Genomic DNA, 19,641 nt, shown 5'->3' on the forward strand with positions numbered 1-19,641 from the left:
AGTGCTGGGGCACCAGAGGCGACACCGGGTCACACAGATTATAAGAATCTACTCGCGAGAAATATTTTTTTCCTGAAAAAAAAAAAAATCAATTCATTCTTTCATAAGGAGTCTCCAGGGAGTTCCCTGGCAGTCCAATGGGAGGACTCACGCTTTCACTGCTGTGGCCTGGGTTCAATCCCTGGTTGGGGAACTAAGATCTGACCAAAAAAAAAAAAAAAAACTCTCCAGTTTATGGAAGAGCCATAGAACACTTGACTAGGAGGTTGCCGAGTCAGATCCATATTAATCATTCCCTCTTGTCTCTCTTAACAGATGAAACCTAGGACGGGGGGTGGCTAGAGGATACCATGTCAAAGGTGTCTGTCAGCATCAGAATACAAAATTTCAACAGACCACCCTTTTGGAGCGGCTTCAGCGCCCTCGCCTACCAGATGAGGATGCTAGATGAGCTGATTCTAAGGTGTCTTGCAGCTCCAAAATTCTGTGATGCTTCATCTCTATTTTGCAAATCATTGTCTTCAAGTGTCAGCACGAGCAACGTATGCGCACACCTGAGCTAGGTTGCCGGAGGATAGGTCTGGTTATGGGGTTTGAAGTATGTCCCACAACATTGTCTTGGAAAGAAATCAGTGTGAGAGGTGGTGGTGGGACGCATGCAAACAGAAACAAGTTGCCAAAGGGGCAAATGGGCATTCCAAATTTCAAGATGTTATTAAGTCCCTACACTGCTGTCTGAAATCTTTGAAGACGAAGCTTATGTCAGTCATTCTCTCAGCGGCTAAGCCAGGTAACAGAGGCTCCATAAACATTTGCTGAATTGAATCAGACAAGCCTTTTGACCTCCTTGAACTTCAGTCTCCTCCTCTCAAAATGGACACAAGATAAATTTACCTCTAGTCGACTGTGGTCAGTTTATATGTTTCTGGAGAATAATATCAAGGCTAAGCCCAGGACACTTTTTACTGCTTATAAGATGCCCTTTAAGTCAGAGCTCTGCCTGAGAGTTCTCAAGCTCTAAAATCAATCCTTTGTGCTATTTGAAAAAGTCAACAGATAAACAACCAGGAGAGGGAAGCATGTTTTTATGCAGCTGTGAGGAAGGAAACCCATTTCAGACACAGGTAATTGTAGCAGTTGATTCAAATGGTACCTTTCAGCTAATCCCCCTTTAGTGAGGCTTGAAATGATTATAGGATCAAACGGCTCTTCAGTTCCTGAAATTGTGATGCCAAGGGGCCCCCCATAGCGCTTCAGCTCCACAGTGTAAATAATTGCTCCGGAACTTTCTTGTTCATCTGCAATAAATGCCAATGAATCATTATTGGTTTCTTTGGAAGAAGCAGAGTAAAAAGACACATATCTCCATACATGAAATAAGAAACTCAAGACATCATCATCAAAGCATTATGTCTCAGAAAATAATTATTTTGGGAAGTAGCATTTCCTTAGTTGGCTGTAACATTCTAATATAGGGATGTTGCTGTCATCAAGGGTCAAGGAAGGGGTTCTCTGCCTAATGACTTATGTTTTAAACCTGTGAGAGAGCTACCTAGCTGGCACCGCAGGCCTTTTAATATGGTGGTCCTGCCTTGCACAGTGCTTGCCTAGTGTTTTGTGAGGGTGTCATAAATATCTGGGGACTGAAGCTATAGCTGAGGAGGCAATGTGGTTGGAGAGACTCATGCAGTAAACAAAGAGATTGGGCCATGCAAGTCCTGTTTTCAGGCTTTACAAGCAAACTAACTCTCAATAGAGAAAAGTTGATTTTACTCATGGTTAGAGCAAACTTTAATATATGCATGGTTAAGTGGGGCTTGAGAATCTGCAGCCCCTTATCTATCGTTTCATTGACTGTGTCTTAAAATATGAATCTTATTCACAAATACACAGATATTCAAACAGAGGGTTTTTAAAAAATTGTTTGTTGTAGCTGATTTACAATGTTCTGTTCATCTCAGTTGTACAATAGTGATTCAGTTAAACATATATCCACTCTTTTTTAGATTCTTTTCCCAAAACACAGGTTTGAATGATTTTTCCCCTCTCTGTCCTTGAGACTAGGAGTCATGTAAATGACATTTCAGTAGCATATACCACGTAGACACACTGCAGTGACCTAATTTTTACCATCTAATGTTGGTATGAAGGAAAATATTTGTGAGTATGGTCTGCTTAAAGCCTTGGCTTGAAAGATATCATGGGACACCTTCAACATGGTCGGGTGTTTTGACCGTGTCAAGATTGTAAATACGAAGTCTCAAAATCCAGAGGGTTTTATTTGCTGATGACATGCTGAAACAAGACATTCTGAGTATTTCTTGTTTTATTCCTTGGGCCTGGAAGCTGTGAATGGTTAAGGAGTTGTTCATTGCTGTACCAAAGGATACAGTGAAATGGTTCAGTAGATACTGTAACAAAATAGTCAGCTTTTATAGTCAGGCTGTATCCCAGTGAAGCATTAACACAGTCATATTTCTGCAATGAGCAGCTGTTCATTTATGATATGAGGCCCTAAAATAGGAGGAACAGAAAAGCTTGAATTAACAATTCAATTATCTGTGTGTGCAGTGAAGAGTTACAATGAATATAAAATAGAAAGGTCTGTAGAGAAATGTAGGAAGTGATGAGTATTCTCCAGCCAGCACTTTCTTCACTTCTGCCCACAGTTTAGGAGTTTGGGGATGATGTACCCATCACCTCTACTTCCTCACTGCTCCATCTACTCAGAAGAAGCTCCATACATAGAGAATAAAAACCATCTCCCACACTGCAATGCTTAAATCAACATCTAGGGTATAAACATCTTCAACATTAGACTCAGATTTATACTGGCAGCTGAGAATTCTCCACATCAAGCCTTTAACAGCTCTATCTGGTGGTTTACATACTTCTTCCAGGGTTCTATTTTCACTTGTGGTCAATAGGCTGGTGATGGCCTGCCAAGCAGCTGCTGAGAGAAGCACCAGGATACAGAGCAACCAAAAACGGAAGCAGAGTCACAAGTCTAACTTCTTCTACTCTGTGACATATCATTACCCATCAGAGCTGGGTTTTACATAACCGATTAGGGTATTACTGGAACTGCACACGTACTTTGCAGTCTCTGCCAACAACTATATTCTGCATGTAATTCTAGGGGAGTCCTTCGATTAGTAAACCTTGGTACAGTAAATGTTAGTTACTGAGCGGGCACTCTGATGTGCCTGCCAGTGGGGAGACCTGGCCATCTTACTGCCCTTCTTCCCTATAGGGCAAGCATGAGCACTGGCATGTCAACGGGCACCAGGCATTCTGGATCTGGCCATCAGCTCTTTACGGAGTTGTGGGAAATGCCAGTCACCAAGTACATGGAGCCCAGCTGCCCAGAGCCCAGAAATCTGTGGGACGTTTCCGTTGAAACTTCCATCCAGATGAAAACAACCACTGGCCTGTAGGAAGCTGAGCTGGGATGCAGTCCCACTCACTTGGAGAGTGGAGAGAAACTGACTCCAGTTAGCTGGTTCTTCAGGGAACCCAGTTCTCTGATCCCAGGTAACAGTGAGTGCCCTGTGTTATTTCTGGACAGTTTTGCAACTTGTATCACTAAGACGACAAAGTAACACCAGGAAAGGAGTAAGTGTGTTTAGGACAGTTTCAGGTTACTTTATGTAGGGCGACACTTTTAATCAGGCAGCTGAAGTGCTTCAATGACAAAAGCACTTATTAAGGTACTCAACGAGTTTAAACAGTGATGCGATGCAAGGCAAGAAAATGGCAGAATATTAATGAAGATGTGATGCTATATTTAGACCATGTCAAGAATGTAGCTGATTTCTGATTTATTCAACAAATAAACTCTTGGAAACAAAAACTTGAAAGGAAAGATTTAAGAAACATTACAACCAAAAGCAAGGAATACATCTTTTTGGATTCTAATTTAGAGCAACTACTTTTAGAAAAACTTATCTATCCATGTATATGAAAATCAGGGAGACAGGAACTTAAGTAAAGACTGGTTCCAAATTGGGAAAGGAGTACATCAAGGCTGTATATTGTCACCCTGCTTATTTAACTTATATGCAGAGTATACCATGCGAAATGCTGGGCTGGATGAAGCACAAGCTGGAATCAAGATTGCTAGGAGAAATATCAATAACCTCAGATATGCAGATGATACCACACTCACGGCAGAAAGTGAAGAAGCACTCAAGAGCCTTTTGACGAAGCCTCTTGATGAAGGTGAAAGAGGAGAGCAAAAAAGTTGGCTTAAAACTCAGCATTAAAAAAACTAAGATCATGGCATCCAGTCCCATCACTTCATGGCAAATAGATGGGGAAACAATGGAAATAGTGACAGACTTTTATTTTGGGGGGCTCCAAAATCACTGCAGGTGGTGACTGTAGCCATGAAATTCAAAGACGCTTGCTCCTTGGAAGAAAAGCTATGATCAACCTAGACAGCATATTGAAAAGCAGAGACATTACTTTGCCAACAAAGGTCCGGCTAGTCAAATCTAGTGGTTTTTCCAGTAGTCATGTATGGATGTGAGCGTCAGACTATAAAGAAAGCTGAGCGCCAAAGAATTGATGCTTTTGACCTGTGGTGTTGGAGAAGATTCTTAAGAGTCTCTTGGACTGCAAGGAGATCCAACCCAGTCAATCCTAAAGGTAATCAGTCCTGAGTATTCATTGGAAACACTGATTCTGAAGCTGAAACTCCAATACTTTGGTCACCTGATGTGAAGAACTGACTCATTGGAAAAGACCTCGATGCTGGGAAAGATTGAAGGTGGGAGGAGAAGGGGACAACAGAGGATGAGATGGTTGGATGGCATCACTGATGCAATGGATGTGAGTTTGAGTAAGCTCTGGGAGTTGGTGATGGACAGGATGGCCTGGCGTGCTGCAGTCCATGGGGTCACAAAGAGTTGGACATGACTGAGCGACTGAACTGAAGAATTATTGCTATTGCAATATTTAGTTATGAATTTTAGAAGTCTTTTATAAGAGTATTGTTTAGGGATACATTAACAATATTTGCAACATGCAATGACATGATGTCTAAAATTTCTTAAAAATAATTCAGTGTGTGGGTGGGATGGGGAAATTTAGGGTGGGAGTAGATCTAAAGCAAGATTGATTCTAAGTTAATCTATTAATGCTAGGTAATGTAGGATGGTTCATTACACAGTCTTTATTTTTTAAATATATTTTCATGTTAATTTTAATTTATTTTGTAACTTTTTATTTTATATTGAATTATAGCTGATTAACAATGTTGTGATAGTTTCAGATGGACAACAAATTGGACTGAGCCATACATATACATGTATCCATTCTCCCCGAAACTCCCCTCCCATCCAGGCCCATCCAATTAAGGTTTTGGTGGCACAACAGTAAAGAATCTGCCTGCCAATGTAGGAGGCACTGGTTCGATCCCTGGGTCAGGAAGACCTCATGGAGAAGGAAATGACAATCCACTCCAGTATTCTTGCCTGGAAAATCCCATGGACGGAGGAACCTGGTAGGCTACAGTCCCTAGGGTCACAAAGAGTCAGACACAACCTAGTGACTAAATAACAACAACAATGACAACAACCAGATCCTATGACCCACCTGCCCACCAAGCAGGGTGCCACGGGCTCTTGAGGACTCAGGTCAGCCCCGTTGCTATAGCAATGGTTTCTCCCTAAATTGTTTTCCTACTTAAGATCCAGTCTTTGTCCTTCTCTGCCACATCTATTTTCACCAGCCCTGTCAACACTGAATTCTTTCTTTTTCCTTCCCAGAATATTCTGAAAGCAATAAATCTGAATATGTGGCTCTCTTCCTTACAGCCTTCCATTAGTTCCCCGGTTACCGAAGAATACAGTGCAACCCCTTGGCATGAACAGGGCTGAAGCCTCTATGTCTTCTGCCATCCTTTCCCATTCCAATCCAGTCTAGTTCTCTCCCCAATGGTCCCTTTGAAAAGCACTTGCCTTGCAGCTTTAACCTTGCACAGGTTACTCCCTGGGCACAAACATCTTCCTTCCTCTGGAGAATTTTATGCTCACTTTATTTTATTTTTTGAGGCTTTTTATTTTATATCGGGGCATTGCTGATTAACAATGTTGTGACAGTTTCAGGTGAACAACAAAGAGACTCAGCCATGCACATACATGTATCTATTCTCCCCCAAACTTCCCTCCTACCCAGGCCGCCACAAACATTGAACAGAGTTCCATGTGCCATGCAGTAGGTCCTTGTTGGCTATCCATTTTAAACCTAGCAGTGTGTACACGTCCATTCCAAACTCCCCAGTTATCCCTTCCTCCCATCCCTCCCCAGCAACCATAAGTTAGTTCTCTAAGTCTGTGAGTCTCTTTGTTTTGTGAGTAAGTTCATTTGTTCATCTCTTCTTAGATTCCACATATAAGGGGTGTCATATGATATTTCTCCTTCCCTGACTCACTCCACTCAGCATGACAGTCTCTACGTCCATCCCATGTTGCTGCAAATAGCATTATTCCATTCCTTTTAATAGCTGTCTACCCTCACTTTAGAACATGGCTTAGCTGTCTTATCTTTCTGCAAACCTTCCAGGCTCCTTAGCTGAGACTAGAGACCTTTTCCATGAGATCCTACAGCTCTTATGTATTCTTGCAGTGTTCCCATACTTCTTTATAAAAATTTTTTGTCTCCTCTCTTCCCACTGAGGAGAAAAACTGAATTTAAATTCTTCCTAATTAGAGAAATTAAACAGGAAGGAACAAGGTTCGGTCAGGTTGAGCTTTGGAGGGTCACACACCATTGTAATGTAATATTTAAGATTCTTTGTTCCCTGAAAAACACTTTTTAAAAAAATTGAGTATAGCTCATTTACAATATTATGTTAGCTTCAGGTGTATAGCAAAGTGATTCAGTTATCCATACGTATATATCTTTTTGGTTTAGATTCTTTTCCTTTCTTCCTGAGAACCAGTTTCTGCCCCCACTGGGAATTCATGGTCTAGTATATGCTTTCTGCTCTATGTTTTAATTCTCTCTCTACATGTCTCCTTCATCAGGATAGGATCACCTTGAAAATTCATGTTTTTTCTATTGGAATATAATGTTTTCCAATGCTGTGTTGGTTTCTGCTGTACAAGGAAGTGAATCAGCTATTTGTATACACACAGCCCCTCTCTCTCGTGCTCCCCTCCCACCCTCACCTTCCCACCCGTCTCGGTGATCACAGAGCACTGAGCTGAGCTATCTGTGGTATGCAGCAGGTTCCCGCTAGCCGTCTATTTTACACACAGTAGGTAATAGCAAGGACATGGAAGCAACCTAAATGTCCCCTGACAGACGAACAGATAAAGATGATGTGGTGCATATATGTGATGGAATATTACTTAGCCACAAAAAGGAAAGAAACTGGGTCATTTGTAGAGACGTGGATGGGCCCAGAGTCTCTCATACAGAATGAAGGAAAGCTGAAAGAGAAGAACAAGCATCATATGTTAACATATGCATGCTGAATCTAGAGAAATACTACAGATGAACCCACTAGAAGGACAGGAATAAAGACACAGATGTAGAGAACACACATGTGGACACAGTAGGGGAAGGAAGGATGGGATGAACTGGGAGATTAGCATTGACATATACATAGCATGTGTAAAGTATTTTTCATCTTCACGTGCTCAGAGCCTAGAACTATGCTGAGCATCACAGAGACTCCAGTAAGTGCCTGAACAAATGAGCAAAAGGACAAATACCTGCTAGCAGGCAGTTACAGGTTCCTAGCCCTGTGAGTCACTTTTCTGGCTGCTCCAAGGTCTAGTTTCCTTCTCCAAGGTGATGCAGACCCAATGAAGCTCATTCAAAGAGGGAGAATAAAGCCTGCGCTGCTGGAGTCAGCTGCAGGCTGCACTTCCAAACCCATCTGCCTTCTCGGGCAGCAGCCCAACTGGCGGCTGCAGAGCCCTGCAGCTTGCGCAGAGGGTGATAACTGCCATTTCTGCTCAGACCGTTTTGGAGGTGGAAGCCCTCCAAGGTACTCTCTCCTTGAGGCTGTTCCAGCTAAGAAAGGAGCAACTGGAGTGTTGAACCAGAACAGAAACTTTCTGAGAAGGAAGGATGTGGATCACCAGGAATTTGCAAAGTGAGCCTAAACAGATGTTAATGATATTATAAACAGCTTCTATATCACAACAGAAGGTTTACCACTATTAATGAAAGACGTGAAAGGGGGCCAGCCAACTTGTTTGTTCTGCTCAGCTCCCTAGTTAAGGAAATTAATGGGACCATGGAACAGATGTAAAATTGCAGCATTACTTATCTGCAATGTTATTCCTAGGCTTCTTGAGTGCCGTCTGTTTAGCAAAACGAGCACTATCTAGCTTGAATTCATCATGGCATCTGCTTATGTGGCCAAATAGGAGTCTTGGATTTGGGAGAGGGACTTTGGAATGCATAAATATATAGGTCAATCGAAGTTCACTTCAACTAAAAGTGATGGAATTCATGTTATCGAGTATGGTTATATTTCTTGGAGGGGGACAGACCTGAGAAAAGGAAGCATTTAAAAAATATTCTCTACAGCTGCCTGTACTGGTTTTTCCAGTAGTCATTTATGGATGGGAGAGCTGGACCACAAAGAAGGCTGAGTGCTGAAGAATTGCCGCTTTTGAATTTGGTGCTTGAAAAGAATCTTGAGAGTCCTTTGGATAGTAAGGAGATCAAACCAGCAAATCCTAAAGGAAATCAACTCTGAATATTCATTGGAAGGACTGATGCTGAAGCTGAAGCTCCAATCCTTTGGTCTCTTGATACAAAGAGCCGATTCATTAGAAAAGACCCCAATGCTGGGAAAGATTGAGGGCAGGAGAAGGGGATGACAGAGGATGAGATGGGTGGATGGCATCACCGACTCAGTGGACATGAGTTTGAGCAAGCTCCAGGAGATGGTGATGGACAGGGAAGCCTGGCATGCTGCAGTCCATGGTGCTGCAAAGAGTTGGACATGACTGAGCGACTGAACAACAACAATAATCATGGAATTAAATGACGAAATCTGAAAAAGATTCATTTGTGAAACAGCTGATTATGACAAGGTTGCCACTGAATGCAATGAGAAAAGGTCAATCTTTTCCGTAAATAGCGCTGGTTAACTTAGATATTCACATGAAAAAATAAACACTGTTCCAGGACAGGGAAACCTGGCGTCCGTGAGGTCACAAAAAGTCGGACATGAGGTAGCCACTGAACAAGAGCAGCAGCCTGACTCTTGTGTAGTCATGTGACCTGTCCTTATCGAAATAACGTTCCAAGGAGTTGTTGAGTGTTTAAGAGCAGAACTTTAATTTCTTTCTTTGTTTGATTTACTTGGCTGTGACTGGTCTTAGCTGTGGCCTGTGAGCTCTAGGGCACATGGGCTCACGAGTTAGGGGACGTGAGCTTAGCTGCTCCACGGTACGTGGGATCTCAGTTCCCCGACCAGGGATTGAACCTGCATCCCCTGCATGGCAAGGCATATTCCTAGCCACTGGACCATGAGGGGAGTCTGCTAAATTTCTTTATGTGAGTGACCATTTATAAGTCTCCAAATTAGGTTGTCTCATGACAGTGCTTCTCAAAGTATAGTTTTGGGACCAGTAATTTCAGCATTATTTGAGAATCTGTTAGCAATACCAATTCTCAGCTTTATCCCAGATCTGTAGGAATCTGAAACTCTGAGAGAGTGGGACCCAGTCACCTGTATTTTAGCAAGTCCTCTGAGTGATCGGGATGTTGACTTCCCTTTGAAAGCCATTACTGCTTTGACATAAAGCAGGAACAAGGGAAGAGTATTTAAAAAAAAAAAAATCTATCAGGAGTTTTTTTCCTGCAGTCAGCCTCTTGCCAAAATAACCCCTACCACTGTTCCTTGCACAGCCAGGATCATTCTTGGTTGCTCATGACGGGGCATTCTGTTATTTCAATCTAGATTTGATGGGGGAAAAGCTGCTGAAAATTACTTAGCTGGCTTAACACTGATGAGCTGAAAAAGTGAAAAATGAAAGGCCAAATCTTTTCAAGGCAGATTTAACTGGTACTAAGGCTATATTTGCATAAGACTCTATTTGGAAATGTGAAAAAGTCATTTGCTTCGGATAGGACAAGTTGCAGCCTGGAAATGTTTCTCTATGCAGATTAGAGCTGGTGAAGGGAAAATACTGAATTTATGGTCTCCAGAAACATGCTGTATATTAGAAGTGAGGTGCTCTACCTCGAGAGAGATATCATTAGTAGCCATGAGTCTGACGGGCACAAAGGCAGTGACAGAAAGCAGACCCTTATAGATTATCTGGGAGGGATTTGGAAGCCCCCATCTATTTCTTTTTTTTAATTTTTTATTTTTTAATTTTTGCCCCCATCTATTTCTTGCCACAATTTCCCCCAAATTCTCTACTGTTTTGCTCTCAGAGCTCTAAACTCTCCCCTCTTCATATACATTTGGATCTAGATGCAGACAAAGCAATAGATCTCCTTTCAAGGCGGTTATTGCATCTTTGGGGTCTTGGTGATTAGGTAACAGCCGCTGTTTTAATGCTCAGACCCAGAAAAGCACCCACTGGCTCTGTGTGTATTCCATCACTCAGTTGTGTCTGCCTCTTTGTGACCTCACTGACTATATCTTGCCAGGCTCCTCTGTCCATAAGATTTTCTAGGTTGCCACTCTAGGAGTGGGTGGCCATTTCCTATTTCTGGGAATCTTCCTGACTCAGGGATCGAACTCAGGTATCCCTTGTGTCTCCTGTATTGGCAGGCAGATTCTTTACCACTCTACCACCTGGGAAGCCCACCCATCCATCGGCTCTACTTGATTTATATTCCTGTAGGAGTGAAAGATGACAAATGCAAAAGCTTCTCTAGGCAGAGCAGCCACAGAATATAGGGAGGGGAACCACTACCCACAAGTGTTTCAAAAAATTTGGCTATTGTAAAATAAAGCTAAAATTAATTTTAAAAACATTCTAATAATGGCTGTTGGTAGTCAGCATTCATTGGGCCTTACTAGGTGCCATACATTATTGAGTGCTTAAATATATCGCTTCCTTTGAGCCCTAAAACAGTCATGTGAAGGAGACATTCAGCAGATGTTATGGATGAGGACACTAATACTTAGAGAAGTTAATTTTCGCAAGTTCGCCGGCTTGTCACTTGTGAAGTCAGTCTAGTGTTCTTAGTCATTATATTCTACTGCTTCCCCCAGCCTGGGCTAGAAACAGAGTTAATCCGGACTCTCTTAAATGCATCTTCAACACTTCAGGAAGTGATTGCAACCACTGGTCACTGACAAAATACGATGGCCTCATTCCTCTGCTCTTTTGTCTTTTAATAGCTCCCCATTGGCTTCTGGGGTAAAATTCAAATTCCCTTTTTTTAAAAAAAATTAATCTCAATAATTAACCCAATGTAGTAAAGTACTACTTCAACATATGATCTATCTATCTAAATAAATTGTTACTGAGATATTCTATATTTTTTGCACTAAGCCTTGAAAAATTCAGTATGGAAGTCTCCAGGCAAGAATACTGGAGTGAGTTTCCATTTCCTCCTCCAGGGGATCTTCCTGACCCAGGTATTGAATCCACAACTCCTGTGTTGGCAGGTGGACTCTTTACCAGTGCACCACCTGGGAAGCCCATTTTATATTTACAGTGTCTCAATTTGGATGCTAAATTTTCCACACTTAATAGGTGAAATGTAGTCCAATGAAAAAAAATTGTGTTTAATGGAATAATATTTTATCTTGCTTTTGTTTTAAAATTTAAACTGTAGGTTCAGTTCAGTTCAGTCGCTCAGTCGTGTCCGACTCTTTGCGACCCCATGAATCGCAGCACGCCAGGCCTCCCTGTCCATCACCAACTCCCGGAGTTTACCCAAACTCATGCCCATCGAGTCGGTGATGCCATCCAGCCATCTCATCCTCTGTCGTCCCCTTCTCCTCCTGCCCTCAATCCCTCCCAGCATCGGGGTCTTTTCCAATGAGTCAACTCTTCGCATGGGGTGGCCAAAGTATTGGAGTTTCAGCTTCAACATCAGTCCTTCCAATGAACACCCAGGACTGATCTCCTTTAGGATGGACTGGTTGCATCTCCTTGCAGTCCAAGGGACTCTCAAGAGTCTTCTCCAACACCACAGTTCAAAAGCATCAATTTTTCGGCACTCAGTTTTCTTCACAGTCCAACTCTCACATCCATACGTGGCCACTGGAAAAACCATAGCCTTGACTAGACGGACCTTTGTTGGCAAAGTAATGTCTCTGCTTTTTAATATGCTATCTAGGTTGGTCATAACTTTCCTTCCAAGGAGTAAGCGTCTTTTAATTTCATGGCTGTAGTCACCATCCGCAGTGATTTTGGAGCCCAAAAAAATAAAGTCTGACACTGTTTCCACTGTCTCCCCATCTATTTCCCATGAGGTGATGGAACCAGATGCCATGATTTCTGAATGTTGATCTTTAAGCCAGCCTTTTTCACTCTCCTCTTTCACTTTCATCAAGAGGCTCTTTAGTTCTTCACTTTCTGCTATAAGGGTGGTGTCATCTGCATATCTGCGGTTATTGATATTTCTCCCAGCAATCTTGATTCCAGCTTGTGCTTCTTCCAGCCCAGCGTTTCTCATGATGTACTCTAAAGGACCATAATGATCTGGCTTCAGTGTATCTGTCTACTCACCTACTACTGAGTTCTTGCACAAACTTTCTGCTTCAGGTGTATGTGCTACTAAGATGTGCCATGCTCTCTGACTTCCTTTGGTTCCTACTCTTCCTCTTGTTAATTTTTAATAACACCTCCCAAATACCTTCGAGATCAGGATTGCTAGAAGCAGTTACTTGAGTTCCCCAGTCTCAAATGGGTGCCTTCATATTCTCTTAACATTTTGTACACCTAGAACATTCATCATACTGCTAATTATTTTCTTCTGTTTCTCTATAAGGTGGTAACTGATTTAAGGGCAGAGATTGTGTCCTTTTTAATCTAAGGACTGCCAGTCCCGAGTACCTTACAGACACTAGGTAAATGCCAGTGGCATTACTGAATGAGAAATGAACAGTTTAACAATGTTTGAAAATAGTTCTGCCATCTCCCTGGGTAAACTGCAAGACAGAGCAATGAAACTGGTGCAGCTGGAAGACACACGTGCATTTTGAAGCAACATCTGTTAAACTCAACTACAGAATTACTAGTTTAGGAAACCAAGTGATATCAAGCACGATGATAAATTTTCTGTAACTGATGACAGAACCAAGGATGGAGAGAAGCAGACAGTTAAGGAAAGAACTGGGAGTTTCCTTGGTGTACAGTGGATAGAAATCTGCCTGCCAATGCAGGGGGAATGAGTTCGATCCCTGGTCTGGGAAGATTTCGCATGTTGTGGGCAACTTAAGCCCGTATACCACAGCTATTGGAGCCCTTGAGCTCTAGGGCCCCCGAGAGCCACAACTACTGAGCCCCTGAGGCACAGCTACTGAAGTCCATGCCCCTCAAGCCTGTGCTCTGCAACAAGAGAAGCCACTACCGTGAGAGGCTTGGGTACCACAGCCAAGAGTAGCCCCCGATCACTGTAGCTAGAGAAAGCCCACGTGCATCAATGAAGATCCTGCTCAACCAAACAAAATAAGAGAAATAAACAAAGAAAAAGAGAACTGGAAGACTCCTGAAGTCTACTGGTATAGAAAGTCCAATATTCGTGTAAGTAATATTTTAGAGAGTATATATTCTGCCTATTACCATTCTGATTACAATTCAAATATTGAGACAAAGGGTTGAGACAAATATTGAGACAATTTAAATCACCAGCTTAATTTCAGATTAAGCAGTGTCAGTTCAGTTCGGTCACTCAGTTGTGTCCGACTCTGTGACCCCACAGACTGGAGCGTGTCAGGCTTCCCTGTCTATTAGCAGCTCCCGGAGCTTGCTCAAACTCATGTCCATCGAGTCAGTGATGCCATCCAACCATCTCATCCTCTGCTGTCCCCTTCTCCTCCTGCCTTCAATTTTAAATCACCAGCTTAATTTCAGATTAAGCACAGTGTCAAACTTTCAAAATCAGTGACTATTGTCATGAATAGTGCTTATTTTCCACTCATTTATATCTTGACCTAGGATCAGAACTAATGTGGGGAAAAGCATTTCAGAATATAATAATAATAATAAAATAGTCCCAAGTTATTGGATACTGACTGTGCCAGTAAATCTCTCAACAAGCCACAGCAACATCCCAGGTGGGTGTTTTTTGCACATATTACTGAAAGTACAACCGAATCTCAGGCAGGTTAAGTAACTTGCCCAGACTCATGCAGCTCAAATGTAGTAGAACTGAACTTTAAACAAAGGTCTGATTTAAAAGTGTGTGCTCTTTATGACTATGTAGTCGGCCTTGAACTAGTCGATGTCCAAATTTTGCATTGAATAATCCCCTCCTTGTTTTGCTCTGAATAAAAAAGAACTGGTTACTCAAATTATACTTGTATTCTCTTGGTGGAAAAGGACATGGAAACACTCAAATTCTTCCAAATCAATGATCAGATGATAATGTTCAGTTAGTGGTCTGTTGTAAAAATGTGTCTGAGTATAGGTTTCAGTATGCTGACTTGAGAAAATCTGGTTTGGGTAAATATCTCTTAATACCTATATTTACAGTCTTATTTTGGTTAGGTGAATGGTTTTCTTTTTTTCTTTTTTAGGTGAATGGTTTTCAATGGAAGATTTTAAGATTTAAAAAACTGAAACCACTTATAAATTTTAAAAAAGTACCTAACAAGCATGATCCTTACCATAGTATTAGGCATAAGGATTGCAGGGGGAAAGGACTAGAAGGGGGAGAAATGAGCCAAAGGAAAGAAGCAACTGGAGTAAGATGTGGCTCTCCAGGTGCTCAGCTGTTTCTGAAACTTCTCAGTGTGTGTCTGCATTGCCTGGCTTTGGAACTGGGAGCACTGCCAGCCACAAACATCATACATATTCATCTCTGGCTTGGCTTCTGCTCTCTGCAAGGAAGGTAGCTAAGATCTGCTTAGCTTCGCAAATCATGCAAAATGGGTTTCTCCACAGGGCTTTGCCTCTTCACTAGGACAGAACCCAGCCTGACACTGGAGGCTTTATCCCTCTTTTAAAACAAATCCTCCCCCAAAAGTACCACTGAGGTACGCTTGTTAGGAGAGAAATGCAAATGTTGGTGAGGAAAGTCAGTTGCTTGTGAAATAACTAGAAGAAATCTGTGCATATTTTTAAAGGTTCATTATAAAATATATTTGGATATAATTATCCTGACCAGTGGTACTGAGGGGGTGTAATTACCAACTTGTTTTGGCTCTGAATAGTAATCACAAACACATGGCCTGATGTGACCGTGAACTCTGGATCCAGAGGATTAGATTCCAAGAGATTGCAGAACATTGACAACTGCTCATTATTGGTTGGGATGAAATTATTCAGTAGAAACTCTCTTAACCCTTCTCCCTTTAACCAATTTACTGGATTCATTGTGACTTTCCATCCTCTTTGTAAAATATACCAACCAAGGCCATTGAACGCTTCAGAATAATGTTTCCCTTTGTATCAATAGCACCCCATGTACCTCTGTTTCTGCTACCAAATGAGTCAAAAGCTTAACATTTAGAGTCAATTAGGTTTATTCCCAAGTCTGTTTCTGCCAGTTTCACTTGTTATTTTAACTGTATAATTTGATGAATCTTATATAACCTATGAAATATGAGTATACTGGAACTATGAAGAAGTCAAATGCTTTGGAAAGATTCAATAAAGGGGATTAATAGGCAAAAATCAACTAATAATTAAATAGAGGGAAAACTTGAAAACATTAGGGAGATAAAAATCTAGTTGGAGTAAGCATTCAGATTGCTTTAAGTTCTTTAAATTCTCACTGTATTAAAGCAAAACAACACAAAAAACCCCCCAAACCTAGAAATCTTAAACTGTATATTACGGGTATGACTTAGGCAAAGAAGTCGAAAGATTTGTAACTATAGTCAGCAGAAAAGTGTTGGCTTCACCCATAAGATGGGTACATTTTTAAATTAAATGTTTATGTTATAGATATATGTCACATTTTAGAAATCCCCATGTTAGTTGACTCTTGTTTTTGATTAGCTTGGGTTCTTATCCAAATCAGATAAAAGGGCATCCGCAGGGGGCTACTCAGATTATTGAGTCTTGGCCACAGCAGCAGCAAAATGAAGTTTGCTAGAAATGATAGTCTCAGTCCCCACCTGGGGTTAGCGCTCACGGACTGTGTTTTAACAAGGTCTTCAGGTGATCTGAGGCCTTCTCAAGTTTGAGACGCACTGCACCCCTGTATTCACACATTACTGGAAGCACTAAAAATGGATATAGCCCTTTAAGAAAGCAACATGGTACAAGACTTATCAGGAATCATAAAAATTCCCTTTTTATTTTGACTCAGCCATCCTACTATTTAGGAATATGTCCTAAAGAAATAATTCAAAAGAAGAGAAGTTGAATAAAGATATCTACACATAAAAATATCCATGATTGTGCCACCTACAGTAATGAAACAAATGGGAGCAATCTAAGTGAGAAGAAAAGAAAGGTAAATAAATTATGGGCAGTAAATTAAAATAATAGCTGTTAAGGATTTGTAAAGTGGTACCATGTATATATAGCCACATAAAAAATAGAACATGCACTGCAGTTGTTATTATGTAATATAACATCAACTAGAAAATGACTACTTCTATTCCATTAGGGTGGTATTGGGTGATGATTTACTTATTATCTTTAAAAATTATTTTAATACAGCTGTAACATTTATATAATGTAAATATCTTAATTATATCATTAAAAAACCCTATTATTTAAAATTCAAACTACACTCTTAACGCTCAATTTAAAGACCCTCTTAACTACAGAAAACACTGCTGCAATGTCAGCAGGCAGCTGTTGTATGTAAAACACCAAGATCTAATATCTTTGGTGACAGATGGGCAGTTAGAGAAATCAGTCTTAACTGCGGAGATGATCAATACCTGAATTATCTTCATCTTTGCGGATTTTGAGCTTCACCAGGTCTTCACACTGCTGGAGGATCTGAACTGCATCTTCCATGGAACAGTTGTCCAGCCGGATGTTATCTATGGCTAGTAACTTATCCCCAAGTTCCAAGGTTCCCGTTCTGTTAGTAAAGGCATAGCAAATGCATGCTTAATGATGAACACTTAACCAGGTTATTTAAAAGGCATTCTGCATAAAGTAGCATTATGGTAGTCTTTAGGGGAAATACGATTCTTCAACTTTGAAAAATTGCATTTTATTGACATATCCCCTTTCTCCAGTCTTATTTTGGATGGCTGCTGTGACATTCAATTGCAGATTATTAAGGAACATTTTTATTAGGCTTTCTTTCATTCGATCAGGACAACCATTTAAGTGTCATTCAGGAATTCCGAGGTTCCCAGGAAGGTGTGTAATGAGCCTGGGTTTACACGGCTAAGGGGTCCTTATGATTCTTTGCGTTGTTGCACCAACTTTGGTCCTCGGCAGTCCAGACATAGGCGAGGGTGGAGGGAGTGAGGGGAGTCAGGTGGAATGGACTTAGGGGAGGTCTGAGTTTTGGTGTCTCTGCATTTCCACCTGCACCAGGGGACTCACTGTGGCTGCAGTGGGGAGAAACGGTGAACTGGAAAATGACCACTGAGGGTCTCATATGGACTGCGGCAGGCCTTGGAAGTTTTTAAGGTCTATCATGAGATGAGAAAAACAGTGAGAATGTATATTTGCTTATAGGTGCTTCTATATGTATATGCACACATATTTGTAAGGAAGGTTATGTTTTGGTAAGGACCATCCTTTATGCATTATATCTATGATTCTGATTGCTAGCTGCTTCCTAGTCTCCATTCTCCCTTTCCTTCTTCTGGGTCGTCCCCTAAAGATGCACATGCCAGACTCTCTGGGCACCACCCCTCCTCCCGTCTAGGGTTGGAAAATCACACCAACCAGAGCAAGTTGGAAGGACTGGCAGACGTGCTTCTCCAGCCCTGTGCTGCCTGCCTGTCTGCCAACTACTGTACGAGAAACAAACTATTTATGAGTTTCCTCATCACAGTGTCTGAACCTACACCTAAACACCTAAACTAATGCCCTTCCTACGTTTTGAGTATCAAAATGTTCCTCTAATGAAACGACTGTAACAATAGATGAGATTTGTAAAATCCTTAACTGAAAAACAAAAAGAAAGTTAATAGTCTTACATCAGTATTCCTAATCAATTAAAAATATTTTGATCTGTGAAACTGAAAGTTTAGGAGTCCTTGATTTTCAAGGCCAATGGACCAAATAGGAAACATACACATTGTTTGAGGCTCAAGGGAGGATGTTGGCTTGACTAGGGAGGATGTTCCAGCATCTAGTAAAACTCTCCCCAAATCTATTACTTGCATGTGAGGTGAATCTCATAACTGGGGCCACTTTCAGTTTTTTAGCTGGAAAAGTGAAGGGTGGAAGATGATCAGTGAAGGAAAGGCTATGTTGGACTCATGAAAGACCCTAAAAAGCATCTTTAGGTGATGGTTTCTGCACTAGGTGCAAAAATAAAGTGACATTGAGGAAAAGCTCTACATGCCATTGACAGGGATGTCAAATATGATCAATTAATTGTGGCTGCCTGGAAAATACTGAGAATACCATGGCCCATTAACAAGGTTCTCTCGTGTGTGGAAGGTCATTTCTGCTGTAATTAAGAAATCCTTGGGACGAACCAGTAAATCCATCTTTCTTACCTGTGTGCCACGCTGCCTTTCTTGATATCTGATATAACCAGGGGGTCTCCTGGTTTTCTACTGGATGGTGCTGTAATAATGAGGATAGAATAGTCACACCTTTATATTCAGGATTCGCCCAGTACTGTACAAGTCTCATTTTATAACAACTGTTAGTGCAAGCTCAATTTGTATGCAAAGAAAAGAGAATCAGTAAATGAATTTAAAAATGTGCACATTATCCCTTCTAGACATAAAAATATGTTTGTGTTAAAGTACTTAGAAACTTGAAAATGCAAGCAAAGTTATTTTAAATTTGCAACTGGAGAAAGCAAGTGAAAAGCTGTCCATCAGGATTAAATCTGTTTCAATCTGTGATTCTCAGCAGAGTGAAGTGAAGGGCGAAGAGTCCAACAGAACAGTGTTAAAAGCAATTAGGGGCTCCCCTTGGTGATACTTACATGTAATCCCTTCTCCCACCCCCTCTTTCACTCCTTACCAGTGAGGAGATGCCACTCTTTTATGGGACCCTGTCATATTACTCAAACGTATTGTGTGGAAAGTGGGTGAGAATCACTGATGTAAATTTTTTGTCCCCAGAAGGAAATCTGCTAGATAGACTGTAAACCCTAAAATTTTGCTCACAAATTCATACCTAGAGTGCTCTGAAAATGTTCAGAAATGTGACTGATGCTATATATTTTTATATACATTCATATTCTAAACATGTACATGTAACTTATTGAGTTTAAAACTATTATTCTGCACAGGGGTCAGTTATGGGCTTATAACTTTTCTTATGAATATTTCCATTTGGTGATAATGAAATAATGAAAATTAGGAATTAGTCTTAGAATTAATCCTCAAAATGAATTATAGTACATGTAAGAACAAAAGTATCATCT

General features: G+C 41.0%; 1 protein-coding gene across 6 annotated transcripts in view; it reads right to left on the reverse strand.

Annotated features, from left to right (window-relative positions):
- Window positions 1–19,641, reverse strand: part of GRIP1 (glutamate receptor interacting protein 1) — a 718,721-nt gene that overhangs the window by 50,640 nt on the left and 648,440 nt on the right. For all 6 annotated transcript variants that reach the window (XM_043446768.1, XM_043446765.1, XM_043446770.1 and 3 more), the window contains 3 exons: window positions 18,758–18,827; window positions 17,006–17,151; window positions 1,154–1,298 (listed from right to left, as the gene is read on the reverse strand). In XM_043446768.1, coding sequence (XP_043302703.1) covers window positions 1,154–1,298; window positions 17,006–17,151; window positions 18,758–18,827 — 361 coding nt within the window. The remainder of the gene's footprint in view (window positions 1–1,153; window positions 1,299–17,005; window positions 17,152–18,757; window positions 18,828–19,641) is intronic.

This window comes from Cervus canadensis, chromosome 25 (genome assembly GCF_019320065.1).
Source record: "Cervus canadensis isolate Bull #8, Minnesota chromosome 25, ASM1932006v1, whole genome shotgun sequence".
In the NCBI taxonomy this organism is placed as follows: Eukaryota; Metazoa; Chordata; class Mammalia; order Artiodactyla; family Cervidae; genus Cervus; species Cervus canadensis.